This window comes from Mesoplodon bidens (genome assembly GCF_964165515.1).
Source record: "Mesoplodon bidens genome assembly, chromosome: 13".
Lineage (NCBI taxonomy): Eukaryota > Metazoa > Chordata > Mammalia > Artiodactyla > Ziphiidae > Mesoplodon > Mesoplodon bidens.
Window position 1 is genome coordinate 19323953 of NC_138169.1, and position 25996 is coordinate 19349948.

Consider the following 25996-nt stretch of genomic DNA (forward strand, 5'->3'; position numbering starts at 1 on the left):
ACTGGTTCTGTTTCTCTGGAGAACTCTGATAGGATATAGGCAATTTTTATTTCCACCTTTTTGTAAAACTCTTTTCTAACTTTTTCGAGAGTGCATAGTTATTTTTTAATGTAATAAAGACAAATTTTAAAAAATTATAAGTGGCCCCTGTCAAATTTATCTAAAGACTCATGGTGCCCATTTTAAATTGGGTTCCACTGTTCTCAAATCTGAGCTGTATACACTTTTCTAGAAGCACAGCTTTCACATAAAATAAAGGACACTGTTGATGCAGTGAATCAAATCAGGAGCGCAAAAGTAGGTGCCATTTATGGAGCACCTACTATGTGTGATCCACTCTTCTGAGAACTTTGCGAATGCCATCTCATTTTACCTTCCTGGGAACTCTGCAGGGTCCATAGTAAACTCTCATTTTACGGATGAGAGACACAGGACTTAAGAGAGGGGAGTTTATGTGACAATACTAGGGACCCACTGTTAGCGAAAACGTGCTAAGGATTATCTCAGAAAGACAATGCCAATCCTTGGGGAAAAGTGAAGCAAGGTACAAAAATCAACAACTCTGATACAACTCTTTCTTCCCCTGCACAGTCCTGGGTTGGGGAAGGTCTCAGATCCCCCAGGGTGGTGGGAGAGGGCTCCAGGAAGGAGCCCTCTTTTTTTTAGCATATACGTATATATCTATATTTAAGTGCAGAGAAAAGGATATGAAATTACTCCCCGGGCAGAAGGATGGTGGAGGAGGGGGTAGGGAGTCTAGGAATGAAAATTTTAAATCTCAGCTGTCAAAGGCACCCTAGTGATTACCTCTACCACCTGGCACCCTGTAGCCTGAAAGTGCTCATCGTGGAGGCAAATCTAGCAAGCTGAGAAGACATCTGGAATTGGGTTAAATGACTGATTTCCGGAGCATGCTGCAGGCTCCCGCCACCCAGCACCATCTCCTCCATTCCCCACCTCTCACTCCAGGCTGCTGCGAGAGGCTGGTGAGAAGTGATGGTGGTGGACGCTGTGGTCCAGGACTCAGTTTCCCCACATGTAAATGATAGGGAGGGGGTTAGACTATGCAGTCTCTTCTGTACAGGACAGCCCTCCATCCCCCAAATGAGGAATGGCCAGACCCCAAATGGCACTAGTGTCCCGTGGGGGAACACGGGACAGTCTCCCATCCCGTGGCCCAGGATGTACCGAGGGATGCGCCATTTCATCGATCACCCTGAGGAAGACTTAATGATGCTCAGAGAATGTGCCGTACGAGGTGAGGATGGGGAGGGGAGTCAGGCGTTTAAGCTAAAGGTTTACAGCAATGAGATGAGAAGCCGGATGCAATGTGGACGAAACCTCACGTAACCAGAAAACTCAATTAGCTGGATGCCAATCAGGTCCCAGGGCAGAGACGCTGGCCTTACTCTCAGAAATAAGGGGACTCGCCTTTTCTCTTTAGACACCACCAGTGTTTATTGAGCCCGCACGGATGCCAGGCTCCAAGCTGGGTGCTTTGGATCCACTGAATCTTCGCAGCAGCCATGAGCAGTAGCTGCCACGGCTGGCTCAAGGAGGCACTCTGGCTTCCAGGGTCACAAAGCTGTCTAAGGACAGAGTGAGGTCAAAGCCAAGTTGCTCTGTGTCCCAAGTCTATGCTTCTTCCAATAATAATAATGCTACTATGATCATTAGATGCTTATAGTCATATCATAACATCATTGTTACCATCACAGCCACCATACATGGGTCACGTGCTATCAGCCAGGAACTAGGTTCAACTGTTGACACGTGCGGCCCCGTTGAACCCTTGCATCATTCTGGTGGTATAAGGATCCCCACTTTTACAGATGGAGAAACTCAAGCCTCAGAGGGCTGAAACCGCTTGACACAAGTCACCCAGCTTACAAGAGGCGGAGCTGAGACTGGCATCTAAGTCTGAGATGCTTCCATTCTTGACGACCTTATCGAACGCTCTCGCCGTACCAGGCACTGTGTAAGCACTTGATATACTTTATCCTCCTAATTCCTATAAAGAAAGTCTCACTCTCTCCATTATACAGAAGGGGAAACAGAGGCTCAGAGGGGTAAGTGACTTGCCTAAGGTCACATAGCTGACAACTAGCAGCATCTGGATTCTAACCTGGGAACATCTGAGCTCCGAGTCCTCACATTCTGGGCTGTCCCTCTTTAAGGAACCACCCCCAGGCACTGTTTGAGCATTTTCAAAACACTGTGATATATATTCACTCCCCTTTGACCACTAATCATTCACAAAGGCTGTCACTCTGGGGTCTCTCGACTCTGGAGTCGGATTCTCTTTAAGCACCTAAAAATGCCTAGAACTTGACACTGAGTCTCCAGAACCATATTCAAGTTGTTAACCTGCCCCTTCCCCACCAGGACCCTATTCGAGGGACCATCTTATATAATCCTCCTGGGTCCCAGCTGGGGCAATGGTTTTGGGGTTGAGGCCAAGGGAGGCCCCTTCAGGACTGGTGTGGTCCTGGGTACACTGTAGGGGTGCAAAGCCCATCACCTTTTATCCTATAGGGTGGATCCTTCCTGGAGCCCTTTCCCATCACCCTGGGGGGTCTGAGACCCTCCCTAACCCAGGACTGTGCAGAGGAAGACAGAGTTGTATCAGAAGGCGTTGGGGGTTTGGGGATACGTGTGGGTGTGAGGGAACCAATGGGGCAGGAGATGCAGACCATGAGGGTAGCTTGGGCCTGGTTGTAGTGAGGGTGTGTCTGGGAGGTGGGACACTTGTGCACAGTGTGTGTGACAGGGAGGCAGTGTGTGCATCTTGTGTGTGTGCACGTGCGTGTGTGTGACTGGGTTTGTGATGGTGTGAGAAGAGATCTACCTATTTGGGTGCACGGATACTGAGCTCTGAGACTACAAATGTGCCCCCGTGGACCTGGTTCATCCGAGTACACTTGGGTCTGTCCATGTGGGAGTCTAGGACCCTGTGTGAGCAGGTGTATGTCCACCTGCCTGCCTGGTTTCTTGACAGTGGGCACTGGGCTGCGGCTGTGTGCTTCGGGCTGTGACCGTATGGCTGTGCACTGGACCTCTACGGGATGAGTCTTATCAAGGGGAGGAGACATAATCTTGGATGCTCTCTCTGGGTTGCCTGGCAACCATGTACCAGAGAGAAGAGTTCCCCCTCTTCTACCAGAAGGCCTGGCTGAGCCTCAGCCAGCCTCCCACTGGACTGGCCCAATGCCACCAGGGTTGGGCATTTCCCAACAACCCCTGAACAGCCAGCACCCAGATTCGAACAAAAACTTTTGTCTCCTAAGTGCAAGGCCACTTCATGCTTGAGCCACACGAGAGACCAGAACAGGAAGGGTAGGCCCCTCTGCTGGAGTCCAGCCCAGACTGAGCCTCTCCCCAGGATGTCAAGACCACAGAGACCCTTCCACCTGGAGCCCACAGACAGGTGCACTGTTGGTATTGGTCCAGGTCCTGCATATCACAGAACACCTTGCATATGGGTCTCTGTACAGGAGTGTGTGTGTCTGACCGTAGGCACGTGAGACCAGGAGTCCACCCATGGTAGTCTTTGGAGTCACCTGCGATTAGGGGCTCACCCTTGGATCCTCTTGGAGACATGACCTTGAGTAACTGAGGGCACTGGGGTATCACTCAGGGCCCTGTGAACCCACAGGCTCTTCACCTAGGCCTCTGGCCAAATGCTCTGCCCTCCTATCACCCCCAGCTGGATGCCTGTCTCTTGGGCCACATCAGCACGCATCTCCAGATGGCCTCGAGGGCCCAACTCTGACCCAGGGGCTCCAGAAGAGGCCATTTGGCCTGGCACCACACCAGAAGGCCATGGTACTTCCCAGGACCATGGCACTTCTCTGGACAAGCTGCCCTGGCCAAGGAGCAGAAGACCAGTGGCTCAGAGACACGAGTTCTAATCCTGACTTCGATTCTCCTCCCTGAAAGGTGGCGTCTTCACCTGTCAAACGGGCAGCTCTCCTCCACACAGTGCACACAGGCAGGTCCACCCTTCTTCACTGACCTTGGCATGTTTCCTCTCCTTTTGGAGGCTCAGTATTCTCATCTCTAAAATGGAGGCATAAATACTGGGTGGATCATTCAGAGACGGACATGAATGAGATTTGTCAGTACAGAGGAAGGGACAGGCAAAGGGCTGTGAATCTGTCTCCTTAGAGGAAGTAGAATTCCTACCCTGGCATCTCCCCAGATGATTTTCTCCGGCCTTCCTGGATGCCAGGAGGCCAGATTGCAAGTGTGGGAAGAGGAAGGAAGACTCTGTAAGCCCAGCTCTGCTGAGACAGGTCTCCCTTTGACATTTAAGCATCTGCTAATGAGTCCCTGACCCTCCCAGCTTAGAAAGCAGAGCTGAGCTGAATGTCCTGAATACCAAGTAAGGTGACGTTTTCAGAGGACTTAAAGGGCCAGAGAGGGATCAGAAGCTGCTGCTGTGAGTCTCTCTTTGGTCAAGGTGTGCACTGGGGTGGGGCGGGGGAGAGGAACAGGTTTGGGAAGTTAGTTCTAGGAGCAGTAAACCTGCTGGATGTGGGGTCTTCCTATAGTCCTATAGTCTTGCCCATTCTGCTTTTGGAGGAAAACCGCATGGATTCACAGAGAATTCTATGATGTCTAACGGGAAGGTCGGACTCCCAGGGATCTGGAGAACACTTTGGAGGCCACCTCTCTCTGCAGGTTGCTCTCCATGATGGCTTGGTGATTGGAACACTGAGAACATGCACGGTGGCCAACACGTTGAATCCTCCTGCTACCCTCATTTCCTCCATCTGTAAAATGGGTTGGGTCACCGGTTCTCCACACCAGTGGTGAGAGGTTTTCTTTTCTCTTACGTCTGAAAACAAAAGAGAAGTGGCCAGCCTGGGTCCCTTGACCTTCCTAACACTCTTCCTGCGATACAAAGAATTTTGGACTTCCCACAGCAGTAGGTAGATGCCTTCCTGTTTGCAGAAAAGCTCTCGTGCCCAGCAGAAAGGGCCTTGGTTTTGAATTCAGACAGACCTGGGTCAGCAACTTACTTAGCTGTGTGTCCTTGGACTGAGCCTCGGTTTCCTCATCTGTATATGGGGATGATTATCTCTACCCTGCACAGGTGGGACAGAAGGCGATGCAGTGACATTCACAGTGCCTGAGACCTACCAGGATTCAGTCAATGTGTCTTCCTGCTCCTTCTTCATTGCTCGTTCATGATAGGTGAAGGGTGGCTAGATCGCAGGTAGGAGACACTATCAGTGCCCCATTAATACACTCCTGGCACTCACCATCCCAGTACAGGCTGACAGTGACCTACTGTAAACACCTAGGGTATGTGAGGGACAGACTGCACTTGCCAGGAAGTTAATTTCCCTGGGAGCCACCCTCAGCCAATGATGGGTGAACGCTGGAGGATAAATACTGCAGTTTCCTGCTCCTCCAATGGGACATCTCTGAAGCACGCTCTCCAGCACCTCCCACAGCTCCCCAGTGGGATTAAGCCTCTTTGAGCATTCTTTTTTTTTTTTTTTTTTTTTTGCGGTACGCGGGCCTCTCACTGTTGTGGCCTCTCCCGTTGCAGAGCACAGGCTCCGGACACGCAGGCTCAGCGGCCATGGCTCACGGGCCCAGCCGCTCTGTGGCATGTGGGATCTTCCTGGACCGGGGCACGAACCCGTGTCCCCTGCATTGGCAGGCGGACTCTCAACCACTGCGCCACCAAGGAAGCCCCTTTGAGCATTCTTAATTCACAAGGGAAATCCTGCAGAGTTCAGAGCCACTGCTCTTCACGGCCTGTAGCCTGTGAGAATGGCGCTCCCTGGAGTTGTGAGGTACACAGTCCGTGGACAACAGCAGCAGCCCTGAGTAGTGTCTTCCTAACGACCAACCCTTGCTGAAGAAGAGCAACAAAGGTAATAATAACAGCCGTTTACTGTATGTCGTTAGTGCTAAGTATGTTACACATATCACACCTCAATTAATCCTCACAACAACTTAAGAGGTAGAGGATGCAATTATCCTGTTTTGCAGGTGGAGACCCCGAGACGTAACAAGATTTGGTCCCTTTTCCAGCTCATACAGCTAGTGGGGAGCAGAGTAGGGATTTGACCCCAATCTTACTTGACATCACATCCTAGGTTCCCACCTCTCTGCTCTTCTGCAGGAGGCCTGCCGAATTCCAACACGGTTGGGCTCCAGAGACCCCATGCCAGCCACCTGAATTTCCCAGAAACCCTCTGAGGCTCCACAGTAGGGGTCCAAGGATCACAAAAGCCCGTGCCCCACATTCTGATAATGTCAGCTCTTCATTGCCAGGCCAGCTGGGATGGTGCATGACCTCGGAAGCTTGGAGTTTTCACTAGCAAGAGGCGAGCAGAGCAACTGTTCATCAACTCCCTTTACTGGGGGCAGATGAAGAACATCCTGGAACCAGCTGCAAGTATCTCTGAAGTCCATAATCTCTTTGTTCTGGGGCTTCACAAAGATGAGGTAAATCCCACCAGGCATCAGCTTAAAGGCAGGCGTGGAAGAGTTCTCCTTGGTTTGAAAGAGGCCATCACCCCCCGGGTAATTAGGCCAAGCTCTACTGCATTAAAGATGCTGGTGAGGAGGAAAGGCAGTGAGCTGGGAGCCGTTAATGGCTACCTATAATCAGAGAGGGATTGAATTACACAAAGAGCCTAACTGTCCGAGGAGAATTCAAACCAGCTATTTTTAGGCATCACCAAAGGCTTCCATGAGCTGTTGGAAATTCAAATAGCTTGAGTTGGGTGCTACTCAGAGTGAACTGAGGAATTTTCATTTCGGGAAGGAGGGTGCATCACCACTACTCCATAACAGGCACTGTGCTATGTGCTTTCTCAATTTTATCTCACTTGGTGGTCAGAGCAATCTTTCAAGGTTGGAACTGTCCCCATTTTACAGATGAGGCATTTGAGGCTCAGACAGAATGAGTGGCTTGACCAAAATCAACACAGCAAGTAAGTGAAGGAGCTGGGATAGAAACAATGTCTGCCTGATTTCAAAATCTACAATCATTGCTCCCGTAGCCTTCCTGGATTATGGCTCATGGAGAAGAGCAAACTAATTCTCCCCCATCATCAAGCAGAGGGAGAAAAAATTTTCTAGCTAACATCTCCTTGGCCCTACACAGCAGAACACATGAAGACCCATATGACTTATAAAATTCAGGGGTCCCAGGCATATATCAAGGGAAAGGAGAGGCCTCCAGGCCTGGCAAAGAAAGAGCTAGGCATAGCCCATGCATCCAATATGACTTTCCATGGTCATCTGAGGCTCCCCTCAGCAGAACTGGTTAAAATGGAGTATCAGTGAACAAAAAGTACAAGCATTGCACAACATTTCCCTTCTAACTTTCAAAGACAAAAAGTTGCCAGAACTAACAATAGTACACAAGAGTCACTATGTAAATTGTGATCCATAAGTCAAGATCTATTTTTTCAGTGATAACATGAGCTTCATAATACTTTCACCAAGATAGAAAAGAAAAAAACAAGAAGGAAAAGTGCTGAGTCCTGGGAGAGGCTGGTCTGCAGTCATGGGGGTTTTAGGCAGCACTAAAGGATGGTCAGCACCACGGACAGCCACCCACGGGACCCACACATATATTGTATATTTTGTGTAATTCTAATGAACCTTGCAATGCAAATCTTGCAAGAATCTTTCAGGCAAATGAAATCTCTTGCAACACCCTATAAAGCCATAATACTCTCAAGTCACCAGCAGGTCTCTGCCCCTGGGAGGAGAAGCTACACTTGCTGACACATTTAGCAAACTGCTGCAAAAAAATGTAATCCAACCAAGAAGGAAGTCCATTTCTCAGTTCTTTTGTAACAAGGGCAAAAAGTCCATGTGCCCAAGTGTCTGTGGCAAGAAAGAACAGCAGGGTGCCTGCAGACATTTGCTCTGCCAACCTTTTAATGCTCTCACTACTGTAGGAGCATTCCATCACCTCGGAAACATGTAGGCTGGCTCCCCACGCAAGGTGGACACCCCACCAGAGCGGTGCTTGGGCGATAATAAGCCTCCTTTGGATCTTCACAATCATTAAGAGTTCTGTGCCACTGCTCAGGGAAACACAATTAGGACACAGTGTTAATACAAACTAATGACTCTACAAATGGAATCTGGTTTCCACCATACCTGTTTCCTGGAGTGTTTGCTCATTGCCCTCCCTAATGTAATACATGCTAGTGTTGTGTGCCAGTGGAAGGCCTCCCTTTCTGACTTATTTGTGTATAAATCAGATCTCAGGAATGGGAAGCCACTGAGTCAGAACAAAGGCACTGGATATTCTGTATTGTGTAGAGTCAGGACGCAGGGCAGAAGGAGAGGTCAGGGGTCAAGGAAGAAAGGAGGTAAGTTAAATCCAAGGAACACTCCCAAAAGAGAGGCAATGGGGTCCAAAATCCAATACAAGAGGTCAAGGTGCCTACAGCACTATATAGAGTTAGCACTCAAACTACGAGTCAGAGACCTGGGTTCCAGCCTATGCTCAGTCCCTAAGGAGCGCTGTGGCCTTGGAAAAATCATGCCTGTCCATCATCTCTAGAAATTACCTCTCAGCTTTTGCACACTCTATTCCCTCTGCCTAGATTTCTCCCCCACCCTTTGGCAATTTCTTGAGTCTGGATATCCTCCTCTTTTACACCAGGCAAAATCCTATGCATCTTTCAAGGCCTTAATCAGTCACCCCTCTTCTGTGGAGCCTCCCACAGGGCTGTTCAATTTAGCCAATTGTGCTGTCTGGGCCTCAGTTTCTAAAGCTGTAAAAGGAAGCATCAGTGAGGAAGGTGCTTCCAACAGGTCATTCAAAACATCACCTTTGATGATCCTTTTGTTCATGGCTGAATACACGACTCTCCCTTTCACCTGGAAATCTCACAATGAGATTCAGCTCAAATGTTGCTCCCGTGGCTCCTATATATAACCCCCGTGCTTGAACAGATCCCACTCATCTTGGGTCTGTCTCTCCACTAGATGGTGATCTCCTTGAGGGCAGGGACTGTGCTTTATTCCCCATTGTCCTCTCCATGCCTAGTACACATGGGAGCAATCAAGTGTTTAATGAACAGTCCTCATGCTCTCTCCAAATACCATGTTGCCAACTGGGAGCCCACCAGGAGTCCCCATTTGACAAACCATCTGTCTCCTTATCCAAGCCACTTCCATTCTCATCTCAGCCACAGTAGCCTTGAGATTAGTAAGGCTTAGATTTCCTTCTGGAGTTTCCAGCTGAAGGTGCCCAAGCTTCCAACCTTGTACAGTGACAATTCAGAACAACTGGGGTGGACTTAGAGAATCCAGGACTCCCCTCTCAGTAGAAATGAATGGGTTCCCCGCCTTTGTCATAAATACAAAGATTCCTTTCTCAGATGGAACAAAACACCACTGCAGAGGTGGGCAAGCTGAGGGGCACAGCAGCATTCCCATCAGCCTCAGGGGTTTCTCACCAGCCACCACCCAGACAGCCCGCCCACTGCTACCAGGGCAAAACACACCCAATTGTAATGGGATCTAGTGGTCTCGGTGTGTTGAGGTTTATATATTTCAGCTGACTGAAAAATCTTTGATGGTCCTTGAGAGTGTTATTATACCAGGTGATCTCAATAGTGTGTGTGTTTGTGTGTGTGTGTGTGTGTGAGAGAGAGAGAGAGAGAGAGAGAGACAGACAGAGACAGAAAGACAGGAGAATGTTCATATTACCCAGCCAATCTGAACATTAACCAAAAGGAGGTCTAGCTGATAGTGGCTGATGACATACACAGTCCAATTCTTGTTATCTAGCTCAGCATCATCCACTAGAATGTTCTAGTGGCATCAGCTTTCCCTCTAAATACACACAACTTTAAGGCCATCTCTTCATATGGTCAACGTCACCATCAAAATAATGTAAACATTGGCATAAAGAAATCAGTATTGGGGATGATAAATCTGCTATCAAATTAAAACCTCATTACACTAATGGCCAAACCAGAGACTTGCTGTGTGGACATTATCCAGCCTGGATTTCACACACCCTCCCCACCCTCTGCCAGCCAGACCTGCAGAGCTGGATGAACTGAGGCAACGATGGGGAGGCAGATGGTGCCTCTGTTTCTAGAAATCAGCCACTTTGTAAACTGGCGGCACGCGGGAGCCCGCTGTAAAGCAAAGCTAGAACAGGGCTTCAGAAACATGGGGTTTGGAAAACAGAACACAGTGTCGAGCACACCAGCAATGAATTTAATAAACAATGACATTCATACGGAAGAGGCCTTTCTCTGCATGCAGACAGGCATTAAGGTTCTGCCAAATCCACCTGGGTGGGCAGGCTGACATTCTCAGCAGACCTTGTCAGTGCCACGGAGGTCTAAGGCCTTATTGTTCAAAGTGTGGTCCATGGACCAGCAACCTAGCATCACCTGGGAACTCCTTAGAAATGCAGAATCTCACCCGCTGAATCAGAACCTGCATTTTAACAAGATCTCCCTAGGGTTCATTGGAGCATTCAAATTTGGGATTCTTAGTTCTGGATTCCTATTCCTACCTCAGGACTGCATCAGAAGAGTAACCAGGACAAACCTCAGCCCTCTGTCTTTCGTCAAGGCCATTAGCTCTTCGTATAGGTCTGAAGGTCACCTTTGAGGTCACAAGACTGTGTGACCTTGGGCAGGCTTACTTAAATTCATCAAGCCTCGGTTTCCTCACTGTAAAATGGAGATTAACCATGGTAACTGCTGGTAGGGAAGGGAAACAAAATCAGGCTTGCAGCGGGCTCAGCACGGTGCCTGGCACACGGCAGATGCTTGATAAATAGACATTAACTGCTATTAAACACCCAGAGAGGGGACAACGGGACAATATCCACAGAAGAGGGGGTGGTTCTTGTCCTTGGCTATTCATCCCCTTCCCTCCCTCAGTTTGGAAACTGGAGAGTTTTTCCAACAAGACTGAAGCACTGGCAGGCGAGGGATAAATTCTCTCTACAGGAGCATTAAAGACATAAGCTCTGGAGTTGGTTTAAATCCTCGGCTGCTTGTGTGACATTGAGCCTCAGTCTCTCCATCTGTAAAATGGGAGTGGGTGAATAACAGTGCGATTTCAAGGGTCATCGTGAGGATTAGATGTGCTCTCCCATAGAAGGCACTTGGAAAACGATGAAGTGTTTGCTGTTGTCATCGTCATTGTCACCATCGTTAGACACAATCTGCTTTCGGAAAATGAGGAAGGACAGGCCAGCTCAGGCTCTAGCTGTTTGTTAAGGAGGAAGAGGGGCGTGGCTGGAGGTGAGGCTGGGGCAGGATGATGGCAGCCTTGGAGGGCAGCCAAGGGCTTAGGAGCGGTGGGAGCCGTGGAAGGTACAGGTGGGCAAGGGCAGAGAGGGGAGGGGCCGACTCACGTACACCTGCGGGCTGACTCCTGGGCCAGCTGCAGCCGGTAGACGGAGAGGCGGTTGGCGCCACCGCACACGCTGCCCCGCTCGCCCTTGCAGTCCATGTCACACTCCGCCTCGCTCACGTTTGTCGCCTGGATCTTGTGGCCACAGTAGCACTCGGCGCCGAACTCCAGCCCAGCATACAGGTAACCCCTGGGGGAGGCTGCTGTCAGGCCAGGGTAACTGCCACCATGGAGACCCCAGGGACAGGGTGACTCACCTAGTGAGGAGGCCTGGGGGATGGGAGGGCTCTGGGGACCAGGAGGTCCCAGGGGAAATGGAGAGACAGATGATGGAAGGGGGACAGGGGAGACCTCAGGGGACAGGAGACAGAGGCTTCCAGGAGACAGGGAGACCCCAGAGAAATAAGGAGACTGGGGTGGGGGTCTCCCTATCTCCCTGGAAGCGGGGAAACAAGGAAGACCTTGGGCGTCAGGGAGACCCAAGGAGATCTGAGGTACAGGGATACTCCAAGGGACAGGGGATCTGGACTGAGAATAAGGAGACCCTGAGAGGGTCAGGGAGGCTAAGGGGTTAGAAAGTCTTGGAGGTGGGATGGGCAGGAAGCCAAGAAGGAATACAAGGAGTTCCCTGGGGGACAGGGAGACTCTGGAAGGGGACAAGACCCCAGGGACCACCTGCTTCCATCCCTGCCTCATGTCTCACACCCCCATACACTTACCCACATAGACACACAACGTCATATTCACACCCATCCACATATACCTTCAACACACAGGACACTTGACACACACACCCCTCTGGTCCTGCGGTCCCTCTGCCTCACCCACTCTCTTGCTCTTCCCTGTCTAGAGCCACAAGCCAATCATATCTGCAGAGTCCAGCCTCTTTATTCCAGGAAACATCCCCTAGGAATGATGCCTCTATGTCCCCTGAGAGGAGCTGGACCCAGGGGAGGGGGCAGGGACTCTCGTATGTCTTTGGAAGGTGGCAAAACCAAGGTCACGTATCCAGCCAAGTAAAAAATTCCTTTCCTTAAAGCAAAAAAAAAAAAAAAAAAAATCCAGGCACTGCAAGATTGTCGATTTTTTTCATAGCTCTGGAATCATTTCCTAAAAAGGACTTTTAGTAAGGACCTGTTCTGTAAACAGATGAAAAGGGAAGTGCTTGCTCTGGCTCGCGGGGTAGGTATGAAGTGGTGGGGGAGAGGGGAGTAGGACGGCCCCTGCTCAGTCCTCTTGCCCACTGTGGCCTCTGAGGCACTTTCCAGGATCGTGAAAGCTCCTTGGGGGAGCAGCCTGCAAAATACTGGTCATGCAAGGCTGGAACTATGGGAGGTGTCAGCTCACGCCATCACTCGGGACTTCTGGGGGCTGGCTGGAGAGACAGACCCACCCAGACTCATGTCTCCAAACACCCCTACTACTCGGGTAGCGTGTGATCACACGGTCACCGGGGCAGACGCAGTAAGAGCAGCTTAAACTATCTGGGCATCTTGGAGCTGGGCCAGCCTCCTTCTTCCACCTGTCTGTCGCTGTCTCTCTCAAGCCTTGGTTCTCAGGTGCCCTTGGGGCCCGTCTCATATAATTGGACCCACTGATAGAAGGAACACCGGACAGCAGAAGTTTCTAAAATTTCCCAGCTGGGTGTGAAAATCAGAGCAGTGGTGCTCCAACCATAGTTCCAGGACCAACAGCATCCAGTGTCACCTGGGAACTTGTTAAAAATGCAGATTCTTGGGCCCTACCTCAAACCCACCAAATCAAAAGCTGCGGGTGGGGCCCGGCAATCTTGAGAGATTCCAGGTGATGCTGACGTGTATGTCCTGGAGCTCACAGCCTAGATGGAGTGACAAGCGCTTAACCAGAAAACGCCAGCATAGTGAGATGCGGGTTGAGATGGAATAGGTCCCAGATTGTGGAAATGCAGAAGAGGCCCCCAACCTGCCTGGGGTGTCAGGAGAGACTTCTCAGAGGAGGTGACAGCCAAGGTGGAGCTTCAGAAGATGAGTCAGATCAACTCGCGTAATTCACTCTGGTTCAGCGCATACTTGTGGCTGCCCACATGGGTTTCCAGATGGATGCAGAGATGAGTCAGCTGCAGCCCTGCCCCCAAGGGGCTCCCCAGCTAGTTGGCGAGGCAGAAGCAAGAACGGGTTTGGGCCACAGGATGCCAATAGCTTACACTTGCTCTCTTCCAGGCACTGTTCTCAAATATTTGCTTTGCAAATATTAACTCTTCAACTCCCACAAGACCTCTCTGAGGGCATGGACTCTGAAATTCACTTCTGTCTCCCCACCGTTCAATACATAAATTAAAGAATCAATATCCTCAAGAGCTTGGAGTCTTTCCCAAGCTGGAGATGGTCCTGGGCTCAGGATTTCAATGGTGGACTGTTCTGGAAGCTGATTATAAAGGGGACAGTGTTTCCTAGTCAGGAACTGAGGGAAGAGTCCCTTGGCCACCCACTTGCCCGTTTCCACTCCAGCCATGCAGCAGAGCTGCTTTAGAGCTTGTGATCAGCAGAGGCAACTGGCTAGAGCCTGAAGATGAGCATGTTAGAGGCCTCTCACAAGCCATCACATGTCAGGGGACCCAGGGCACAGGGGAAGAGAAGGTCAGCTCACTCCACAGTGCCTCTAGGGCAGCAGTGCTGGTTCCCAGGCCTGGACTGAGGGTCCCAACTCGCCAGTCCTCTGGGGCCTCATCCACTCTTGGAAAGTCAGCTCCCTCCCCCCAGTACATGTTCTAATCAAGAACATCATTTTATTCTTAGATTGGAAAACACTGTCTGGACAGGTGAGTGTTTCTCCCTGGTAGAGAAACAAATAGTTTCTTGGCTGGTAAACCATTAAATAGCCCTGATCCCAGGCTCCCACCTCACCCTTCCCACGGGCATCACACAAGCCTCATGCTCACAGACTCACACTTGCCTGCATGTAAACACCCACTTGTGCTTTCCCCACAATTCGGGACCCTTGCAAACATATCCACAGAGACTCCTGCACTCACAGCCACTGTTATGTAAAGACAGTTAGGTATTGGCATTAAGCTTACAAACATATGACCCTGCATACTGTACACTGCAAACTCACTCCTAGGCAGAGTCTCACAAATTCCCATAGACCAACTCCCTGCTCAGTTGCATGCATATATGCATGTGCACGCACACACACACACGCACACACACACACACACACACATCACCCTTGCATCACCGTTTCCTTGTAGCCACATGTTCATCCTCCATCATGCCCTCCCATGGAAAAAGAAAGACCACCACAGGTAGGAATCTGAGAAGGAAGGGGTCTGAATGCCGGGGACACTGGTGGGGCCCTACCGTTCTGCACAGTTGTCCTGGCAACGGAAGATGGTCATCTTTTTGTAGTCGAAAAAGGACACGCCTCGAAGGGCCCGGCTCTGGGTGTCATCCAGGTAGCAGCCGATGTACTTAGCTTTGGGGAGATGAGAAAAGTCAGATTTGGCAGGCGGGACAAAGCTGAAAGGGTTTCAGGAGTAACCAGTGTGCCTCTGGCTACGTGGCCTTGTTGACCTTTTGGTACCAATTCCTTCCTCTGAGCAGTAAAGTAGAAACAAGAGAGACTGAAACTCATGTGCATTGGCAGAACATGATCTATAAGGGCAGTGGTGTCCCATGGGTAAGGCTGTGGGCCCTGGAGGTCAGCAGAGAGGAGGGAGGGACCTTCCCAAGGCCAGGGTTAAGGTCATGCCCCTGGGCTCTACTGGTGACAATTGGGCACCCAGTAACCCAAGCCAACATCATTCCCTAAGCACCAAGCAGATGAGACCTGTATTAGGACAGCTCTGAAGAGCTTGATAAGTTGACAGCCTGTTATCATTTCTGCAAGATGGCTTAAGGTGTGATTTTCCCTTGGAAGGAACACTGGCCTGGGACATCTCAAGATCTAGGTTGTCATATCATTTTGGTTACATTCTAGTGCTGACCTAGTGCATTTAGGCCAGTTACCTCCCTGAGGCCTAGTTTTCTTCATTGTGGGGATGAAAATATCAGCCCAATGAAGTTAAAATGGACTTATTTGTATAAACGTCTCTACCACAGAGTCTTGAATATAACAGGCACAAAGTTAAGGTGAGTGGCATAAAAAAACCAGCCATTCACAGTGCTGTATAAGTACTTCACAGTTTTCCCACCTTGTGGGCCAAGGTGAATGCTTTCATCCAAAAGGAATTTTTTTTTTTCAAGGTTACAGTGCTTTCCTTTATTGGGGTTCCAAATTTTAAAAACTGAAAGTAAAGCAATCATTAAGTGGTTCAGATAAAAGAAAAGCATCTTTACCTGAGTTTCCAATCAGGCCTACTCTGACCTGCCTTAGCTCCTTCCAGAAAAACTTTCTGGGTATCTAAAAAAAACAGTTTACATATTGACTCATTAAAAGTCATCTCTACTATATGAGTCAACTAACTATGAGAACAGTTCTTCTCATACCTATTAAATGTACACAGTCCACACAAAAGGAAGTTTTTAAATAATGTAAAACAACTATACAATTACAAACCATTCACTTAGTTTTCTTAAAGTAGTACACATGTTCCTGTATTTCCTGGTAAATAGTACACAAAGATGGTACTTTACAGTTTATAAAGTCTTTTCCCATATGTTCTTACGATCATTATTATTAATTTGGACATGCACTTTGCTAACTGTTTTACACATATTGTCTCAGTGAATCCTTAGAATGACCCTATGAGGTAAGTATTAATATTCCCACTCAGTGTAGAAGAGGAAACTGAGGCCCAGAGAGGCTAAGTCACCTGCCCAAGGAAACACAGCTTATACCTGTGGAGTTAGGTTTGGACCCAAGCAATCTGGCTGCAGAGCCCATGTTCTGAACTACTGCTTGTTTCTCTTTGAATCCGAGGATCTTTGCAATGACCCAGGTGCAATGACCCTTGGCATGCTTAAACTCTTTTCTTAGATGATTGAACAGAGGCCCAGAAAGGTGAAGTGAGCTGTCTGAGACCTGAAACTAACTGACGGTAGAACAAAGATTTAAATCTAGATCTATGGGACCCCAAACCAGTGCTCTTTCCACCCTTGCACTTGGAAATAACTGAAGGTTAGACCGAGGAACCAGCCAGCCCTTGGAATTAAACGGCCCTCATAGGGAACGACTGAGGGAAATATTACATGCCACTTGATCTCGTTCATGGGTGGGCTGCTGTCTATTTAAACTGTGGCCTTCTTGTCCCCCTCACTCATGGTGGAGAGCAGGGTCTAGCAGAGGATACAGGCTCATTATGGAGCAATTGTTTCCCTCAACACCACCCTGGTAAGTGCAGAATTTGTCAGCCTCGCTGGAGATGCGTCTCATCCCTGATCACCTTGAATTTCTTTCATGAGACAGAGGTGATTTGGTCAACTAAGAACAGTTCATCTTTAAAAGAAACATTGCCTCCCTGGAGCGGGCACATCAGATGGTGACAGCTCTGGAAAAGCCTACATCTTGTCACTGTGCTTGTTCAACAATGTATATCCCTCCTGTGTCACAGAAGGAACCACGGCCCTGGGGCATGGATGCTGTTTACATCTGGGCTGGGAGTGAGAACTTCCATGGGCCACGGTGGTGAGAGCTTCACACCAAATTTAGCTCAATAGTTCACTAGAGGACAGAGTGTCCAAGGATGGGCAGGAGGAGAAAAAAAAGGAGGAAGGAGAGGGAGGGAGAGGGGAAGGGGGGAAATGGTTGTTTTATTTTGTCAGCATGAGGTCACTGTCATCAGATCAAAAACTCTGTGTGTCTGTGTGTGTGTGTGTGTGTGTGTGTGAGAGAGAGAGAGAGAGAGAGAGAGAAAGAGAGGAGAGAATATGTATTGAGTATCTACTATGCGCTATCTACTTTACTAAGTGCCATGCCTTATTTTAAAAAATTCAGTCCTCACACCCTTATTAACCCATTTTATAGATGAAGAGGCTGATCCTAATGACTATTATATCTCTCTGTCTTAGACGCAAACCTTTGTTTTGGCGTATGGTATATGTTGACTAGTAACCACTCACATTACTCCATGTTACTCGTTTTTATGTAGAATTTGAAACTAGGTAGTCTGCCTATGTTACTACAGCTTGGAAGTGTCTCACTTAAAATTTAAGCCCAGATATGTCCTCCAGCCATTTTACATTTGGGGAGGCTTCACTTCCATTTGGCCCGCAGACTTCAGGATCACAAGGCGCCACACTGAGTTCTGATGGAGGGTAACACTCGTGACCCAGAAATGTCGGGCTTGGAGTGGGATGTACTATGACCATGGGTGGTCTCACCTTAGGGTGAGGGTAGGTGCGTTTGGCCATATATGGGATAGTGGATTGTGTTAGATGAGATTTTTATAATCAAATTAATAGGAGTGCGAGTGTATGTACACACACGTTCTCTGCCGGGTGGACTGTAATGGTACTGTTTGTACCTTCAAAGCACCCCCTCTTCCTCTTTTTCTGTTAACAGATCTTAGCTGCCCTGACCATGAGAAGACACTGACCTTGAAAGAGCCAATCATATTGCACCTGCCACCAGCCAGTGACTGATGGCCACAGGGAGGGGCACATGACCCATTCTTTGGATTTTTATAGATTAAAGCTGGGAGAAAGAAATCTGTTTCCCTTGGGTTATGACACTGGCATTCTCTAAGCCCAGAGCTACCGACAGCCACAATCCCTGGCATCAAAGTCAGTCTGTACAGGAGAAGAACCAAGCTAAGTCAGAGGCGAGCAGAGATGAGACTTAGGAAGAGAAGGGCACAAATCATTCATTTGAAAATCTAGCCCCTTTGGTAGTTTGGAGACAAGACACAATACATTTTCTTCTTTAGCTTAAGCTGATTCAAGATGGGTTTTTGTCTCTTGTCACCAAAGGTGCACGGACTAATATGCTGATCATCAAGCTAAGTTGCTTGGGTCCACCCAGCTTGGAGAGTCTAGACTACATCCATGTCTAGGCTGCTTTTTCCCATGTACCACATTCAGTCTCGGCTTGGGAGAAGGGCTTCTCCATCTTCCAAGAGAGGCCTTCCTGGAGGGATGACGGGAGAGGGAGGGTCTTTTGGGAGAAGAGTTGAGATTTGACCATAGGTCCAACTGCCCCTAAGCCTGGGCTTTTAAATGTTATGCCACCCCTTCCCTAACCCCTAACCCTCCCGCAGGCCAGGCATCAGGCTGAGATGTCCTACATAACAGGTGCTCAAAGACTTGTTGGGTGAACCTTCCATTTCTTCATCTGTCAACAGGAGGAAAAAAGAGTTACATGGTACCTTCACTGATGCTCTGGAGAAGAATGGGCGTGTTACATACTGTGACCTGATGGATGGGCTGAGCTCTTTGGGTCAGGAAATGGATATTGAATCTGTTTCCTCCTTGTCCTGGGCAAGTGCTGGTGACTCTTTCCCCACTGACCCTTCAGTGCAGGCTGTGGCCAACGCAACCGGTGACCCCGTCCCTGGAGTTCTATCACCCTGCTAGCAATGAGCTCATCAGCAGGGGTACTGTCCAACCCACTTCCGCCATTTTCCAAAGGCCCCGCCTCAAGTTCTGCTGTGGTGGCAGAATCTCCCAGAGGTGAGGGGGAGATCGAGTATGTAACACAGGCACAAAAATTACAGGTCACTCGAGGTTGAATTAATGGCTGAGTTCACATAATCTATCAGTTTATCTCTGCAGCCATCTAAATATTGCTGAAATGGCAAAGTCCTGTCCCAGACTGCCTATTTATCTCAAGCACAGAAACCAGTGAGGGGTGAGCCCAGGAGAGCACAGGCATCTGGAAAGGAGCTTTCCTGTGTTTTCTCCCCTTTCCTTTACTTTTTTTTCTTTTGCTTCAATTAATCTTCCTTTTCAAGAAGTTTTGCTCTCTTCAATGAAAGTAATTTGTTAAAAAGATAGCTACACATATGCTAATTTGTATTCCTCTTATGTACTGTCTGTGAGTAGATTCACAGACAGGAGGCACTACAGTGTCCTACAAGAACAGTTTTGGAGTCCACCAGATCTGGGTTCTAATCCTGACACTGCAGTAGCCTTGTAGTATTACTCAAGCTCCTGCCTGAAAAGTGGGAATAGTTATGGGTTGAATTGTGCCCCTCATCAAAAAAAAAAAAAAAAAAAAAAAGATAGGTTGAAGTCCTAAGCTCAGTACCTCAGAATGTGACCTTATTTGGAAATAAGGTCATTGGTGATGTAATTAGCTATGAGGTGATACTGGAGCAGGTGGGTCTCAATCCAATGTGAATGGTGTCCCTGTAAGAAAGTGGCTCTCTTAAGACCCAGAGACACAAGGAGAAGGCCATGTGAAAACAGAGGCAATGACTGGCATTATACAGCTGCAAGGAATGCCAAGGGTGCCTGCTGATGCCAGAAGCTGGGAGAAAGGCCTGGAACAGATTTCCTCTTAGAGCCTTTGAGAGCCCATCTTGATTTTGGACTTCTGGCCTCCAGAACTTCAAGGTAATACATTTCTGTTGTTTCAAGACACCCAGTTCATGGTATTTTGCTATAGCAGCCCTCAGACTCTAATACAGGGGTAATTTTAAGGTTGATTGTAAGATTGATCTCTTCATGGAGAAGAGAAACTGTATATTCCTGCTGGGGATTCTCCATCATCTTGGAAACTTGTCCTTCAAGAGGATCACTCCAGTGCTGTCTGGGTTTCCTTGCAGAGGGAATGGAATTTCCTGCTCATATCTAGGGTTCCCTGGGGTAGAAGGGATGCATCTTTCACTTTGGTCAAAGCCCATGGATCTTGCAGGCTCAGCTCAACTATTACCTCCCCCAGGAAGGCAGCCATGATACAGCCCCATGACCGAACGGGATCCCTCCTTTGGGATCCCAGAGTCCCCTGGCTTACCCCACCTTAACACTTTTCTGAAACAATTTTCCAAGTATTGCCCATTATTTTTTCAAATTAGAAATAATTTAGGCCCATGGGGGAAGAATTTTTAACAAAATGAAAAAGTGCTATAGTAGGGGAAAGCAGGATATGATGCTATATATACACCATTCTATTCTTTAGAAATACACACATAAAGGAAAAAGACAGGAAGGTAAAGGTGATACACCAACAGTGTTGACTGGGACTGTTGCTGGATGGTGGGACTCTGGGCTATTTTTATTTCCACCTCTTTTTTTTGCTATGTATTCTAATTTTTCTACTTTAATAATCAAGAAAAAAGTTATTTTTGAAATTATAATTTATCTTTTACTTGTCTGTCTTTCCCCAGGAGGGTGTGAATATTCCTCAGAGGGAAAAAAAAAACTGCTTGAATCATTCTTGTGTCTCCACCTCCCAGCACAGGGCGGGGCATACAGATGTGCAGTAAATATGGAATGAATGAATGAATGAATGATCACAGTTGGGGATTCTATAGCTCAGTGGTTAAGAATAAGAGCTTTGGATTCAGACAGAATCGGGTTGGAGTCTGCTCTGCCTCTTAGCAGCCGTGTGACATGGGGGGCGAGTCATTTACTCTCTCTGAGTCTCTGTTTCTTAATGTATGAGAAGAGTTTAATACTTCCGACCTGATGTGAGGCTGAGTACGAGCACACAGTCTCCGACACAGAGCGGACCCTCCATAATCTGCAGAGATTGCGTCTTCAGCTGGAGGAGATGGGGAGTGGGTGCCCTGCTGTCCTTTCCAAAAATGCTGACAGAATATCCCCGTGTCCTTCTTTAGACCCAGCCCACCCGCTCTGTAATCTGGGGGAAACAGAAACAGCACAGACTTTGAAATCAAACTGGCTTTGGCTCCTGGCTCTGGTCCCAACAACTGGGTCACCTAAGGTAAGTCAAATCATCTCTGTTTTCTCCTATAGAATTACAATATTAATAATAATAGCCAGCACATACTAACTGCTTACTGTGTGCTACACTCTGTGCTGAGTACTTGTGTGTTGAGAAGTGAGACGATGTAGCGGTTAAGGTTCAGGTGTAAAATTCAAACCACCTGGGTTCAAATATTGGTTTACCCCCTCCTCCAGCTGGATAACCTTGGGCAGGTTACCTAGCCTCTCTGTGCCTTAGTTTCTTCCCTGTATGGGGGAGTTAATAACAGTGTCTACTTAATTGAGTTGCTACGAAGATTACATGAAGTAATAGATGCAAAGGGTTTAGAACAGTGCCTGGCATTCAGAGAGCATGCTATTGATTTATCTTATATAATCATCACATCAGTCATCTGATGTTAAGTACTTTTTATCTCCCAAAGGAAACTGAGGCTCAGAGAGGTGAAGTGACCTGCCCAAAGGTGCACAGCCAGCAAGCTGCAGAACTGGGATTTGAACCCTCATTTGGCTGCTCAGAGCACAGGATTTTGCAAGCCTAGCAAGGTGACTGGCACATTGTAGGTGCCAGCTCCACCCAGGAAGTCAGACTTCCTGCCCAGCCCCAGCCCAGCCTGGGAGCAGCTCCACCCTCACCTCCTGTGCTGTGATGGGCTCCGAATCCTTTACAGCTTAAGTCTTGCATCACTGTATCAAGCTGAGCCCTTGCCAGCTTCAGAGAAAAGCCAAATGTGTATAGCATCAGGTGAGAGAAGCGTCTCGATTTTTTTTAGCGTTAATCTAATATGTTGTCTTTCCTTGCTGAACTCTGAATAAGTTAATCAAGGGCAGTCTGAATTTGTGTTTTCTTACTAAGACCACCTGATTCTAAAGCTGCCTGATGAGAGCTCTGGGGTCCAGGCTTCTTTCTTATTTTCTCTTCCTTCTCTCTTTATATTTTATAAAATATATAAGATTTCCAGAAGCAGAGGGGATAGCGTGGTAGAGAAGAAGGCTCACAAGCTTTGGAGTTAAATGGACCTTATTTCAAACCTCAGTTCTTCCACTCACTACCTGTGTAACCTGGGGTAAGTGACCTCCCCCTGAGTTTTAAATTTTCCCATTTGTAAAATAGGATAATAGTCTCTAACTTTTTGAGTTGTTGTGATAATTACATAAGGCAATGAAGCACGTATAACATGGTCTAACCAATAATGACCATTCGATAGATGTTTAGCTATTACTTCTACTACTAATGGCAGCAACTATTAAGTGACCTACTATTATAAACCAGGAGGTGTAATAAGCATTTTACATATATCATTCCATTCAAATAACATATGAAAAGCAAATGGGACAGTGACTGGCATGAAGCAGGTGCTCAAGAAATGGTAATAATTACCCGTAATAGTGGCAGTGGTATTTCATTCTCATAACAGATGGGGAGATGTTGTTACTGTCGTTGGATAAGTGAACTGTGACACTAGGGAATCATATTCTACCAAAGGACGTCGATAAACACAGGCAATTACCATTCACATAAGGGCCATGACAGGGAGTACAGAAGAGGAACATTCGATCAAGCCTGGAGGGGGGGTCAGGGACAATTTCCTGGAGGTGAGCTAAGCTGAGATCTGGAGCAAGAGTAGAGCTAAGCCTGTGGAGACACTCCAGGCAGAGGGGTGGCCATTCATTCATTTGTCCATCCAATCACTCATTCATTTAACCAGTAGGTACTGAGCGCCATCTTTGTTCCTGGTGCTGTCCCAGGTGCTGATAGAATGAGGTGACCAGGACAGGCACTATCCCTGCTTTCTTGGAGCTGACGGTCTAGTAGTAGAGACAGACTATAAACAAGAAAGCAAGTAAAAATGAGATACTTTCAGATAGTGGTAAGTACTGTGACAAAAATAGAGCTGGGGAATCTGGTCCTGACCAGGCATAAAGTGGGGCTACTTTAGGACAGTCCAGGAAGACCTCTACAGGGTGGCCAGGTTTGACTGAGGTTCAGGAGGAAGGGAGGAAGGGAGCCATGCAAGGATACGGGGAAGAACATCCCAGATGGACAGGACTATCTATACAAAGACTCCGGGGTAGGATAAGACTTGGTGTGTTCGATGACCAGCAAGAAGGAGAACGGGGAGGAGTGTGTGGTGAGGAGGGGTAGGAAATGTTATAACATGAGGCTGGATTGGTGGGCCACGGTGGGGACTCTGGAATTTATCCTAAGTATGATGGGAGCATATCCTAAGGCGCAGGCTTGTGGCAAACTTTGGGGTTTGCAAAGTAGCAGAAGGAGTTTGGAGTGGTTGGGGTGAGATGAAGCTTACTGATTGGAGAAGGGAGAGAGGGAAGCCACATCATGATTTCTCCATCAGTGTAGCACCTCACACCTCAACTGTGCCTACAAGATGGGGTCCCTTACCCAGGTAGATTCACAAGAATTTCCTGATCACCCCTAAGAATTTACTGTGTGCAGGCATTGTGCTAAGTGTTTCCATAACCATGTCTCATTGAACTCTCAGGAGAAACCTGGAAGGGAGGGGGTCATTATTCCCATTTTACAGATGACAAGACTGAGGTATGAGAAGGTAAAGCCACTTGCCTGGACCACACGGCTGGTTGGAGTGGACCTGGACTATGAATCCAAATTCTCCAATCCATTCTGCCACCTCCCACAATCCCCTTCACCTCCCTGTGAAGTTTTCGAAGAGGCAGAATTCTAGGACATTCCTGAGGGTGAGATGGTAGGGTCTTCTGGATGCTCCTGAGCCAGGTGCAGGGTGGGACCGAAGCAGGGAAATGTGCTCCCCGGGATAAGTCCCCTCCATTAGTCCTGTTTCCTTCCGCGGTGGGAGAAGGGGTTTTTCATAGGTTGAATCACAGCAGAAGCGTGACACGTGGCAGGGAACACAAGGGCTAGGGAAGTTTTCCTTCTGTCCTGATTGGTCGTAGATCCTCCCAAACCATCTGTCCCAGATTCTGGAGACATCCATTCGTGTTAATCTCATGAGCTGCAGGGGTTGTGGGGTCCTCCCCAGAATGCCGGTTAGATGGGGAGACATCGGCTGACTCTGGGAGGTAGTCATAGAGCCAGCATCCAGGCCAGATGGGTCTGATTTGAACCTACCACTTACCAGTTATGTGGCCCTGGAGAAGAGTCTTCACTTCTTCGAGCCTGTTTCCACGTCTGTTAACTGGGCATAAGTTCATATTCCTTGTTTTAGTCCGTGGAGTGTAGTGAAAATCAAATGAGGTAATGCACTTATGAAGAAAAGCCCTTTTGGACTGTGACAGGCTAAGAAAATGCAACGAAATATGCCCAGGGCGATGAGGTTCCCCAAGTGCCATCACTGAGCGACCCAGCAAAGTGGACTGAGAGGCAATGCAGTGGAGCAGAAGCTCTGCCACTAGCTAGCTGTGTAAACTTGGGCTCTCGGTGCCTCAGTTTCCTCACCTTTAAAATGGGAATAATAGCACCTATCACATAGAGTTGTGGTGATAATTCAATGCATGTCAAGTGCTTAGAAAAGTACTTGGCCCTTAGTAAGTGCTCAGTAGATGCTAGGTGTTTTGATTTTCAAGTGTATGTAACAAGGGCTAAAAAAGCCTGTAGGGGAGGGTCAGACTTTGGACTCTGACAGATTCAGGGTTCAAATCTAAGCTTGGCTGTTTACAAGCTGTGTGACCTTGGGCAAGCTACTTAATGTCTCTGAGCTTCAATTTTCTCCTCTGTGAAACCTCTTGCATGTATGACTGGCTCCTATTAAACACTGAACACTGGCAGCTGTTATTACGTTATTATTATCATCATCCCCCTTCCCTTCTCCTCAGCCACCTTCCAAGCCCAGATGCTCACCCCTCTTACCTCGCTCCTCCTCCTTCTCCCGGATGACCCTCCCCTTGAGGGCCCGGCTCCAGGCTCCCCCGTAGTCCCCCAGCTTGGCTCTCTCATTCCCGTCCTTGCCCTTGAACCAGGGTCCATACCTGCGGGCGATGCTCGAGGTTTCACCTGTATCCCGGAAGGCTCTGCCCAGATTTAAGTCACCCAAAAAGGGCAGCTCAGCGCCCTCCACTGGGGCCCCCGCAGCGGGGTTGGCCTGGTTCTGGGAGACAGCAGGCTGACCCACAAAACCAGAGTGAAGGAAGACGAGGCTCCCAGCTGTCAGGTAGAGCACCAGGAAGGTAAAGAAACGTACAGGTTTCCTGCGGAGGTACCGCTGGAATTTGAACCAGAGCTTGGCCATAGCGGGATCATTCCGGACTGGATCGTTTCGGCTCCGCTGGGGGCTGGGGGGTGTGATCCAGGGAGGGAATGGAGGCAGGGCTCTGCTTCTCAAGCTTCCCTTAGGGATGGAGCCCCTGGGGGTCTTCAGTCTTAATCCGTCTGCGAAGGTGACTGCCAAGATCAGAGCGGGAGGGCAAGTCCAATGCCTGGCTGAAGCCAAGAGAATAGAGGACAGAGTTCACCAGCCCTCCCGGAGCCAAGGTGAGCTTCTTTGGGCCATGAAAGGGGTTTTGAGGCTCGGGACACGCAGGAGTTGGTCCCATTTTCCTACATCTTGTTCTTTGCCTCAGAGTTCCCAAAGAACTTTGAAAATAGCAATCGGAGGAGGATTTTGTGAGGCTTCACCAGCAGCTGGAGTTCGCTTCTTGCACTTTCTCAGTTGCTCAGGCCTATAGGGGCTGTATTATTTCACTGAGGGCCATGTCTGGCCTCTTCCCCAGCTGGGGACCAAGCTCAGCGTGTCCACCTGGCAGAAACGGAAGCTAGCGGGCTTTCATCCGGTTAAGCATTCGGGCTCAGGGCTGTCACCTGCAAAACAGCACAGGTA

At 48.5% G+C, this 25996-nt stretch overlaps 1 protein-coding gene across 2 annotated transcripts in view; it reads right to left on the bottom strand.

The window, feature by feature from the left end:
- The window catches only part of WSCD2 (WSC domain containing 2), a gene marked incomplete at its 5' end in the record, with an annotated part of 45346 nt that extends 19938 nt beyond the window's left edge, over positions 1 to 25408 (bottom strand). The window contains 3 exons of one of the 2 annotated variants that reach the window (XM_081252489.1): positions 11385 to 11569; positions 14718 to 14832; positions 25030 to 25408. In XM_081252489.1, coding sequence (XP_081108615.1) covers positions 11385 to 11569; positions 14718 to 14832; positions 25030 to 25408 — 679 coding nt within the window. Of the gene's footprint in view, positions 1 to 11384; positions 11570 to 14717; positions 14833 to 25020 lie in introns of both variants that reach the window. The other variant, XM_081252490.1, reaches the window with a different exon arrangement.
- Positions 25409 to 25996: the final 588 nt, after the last annotated feature.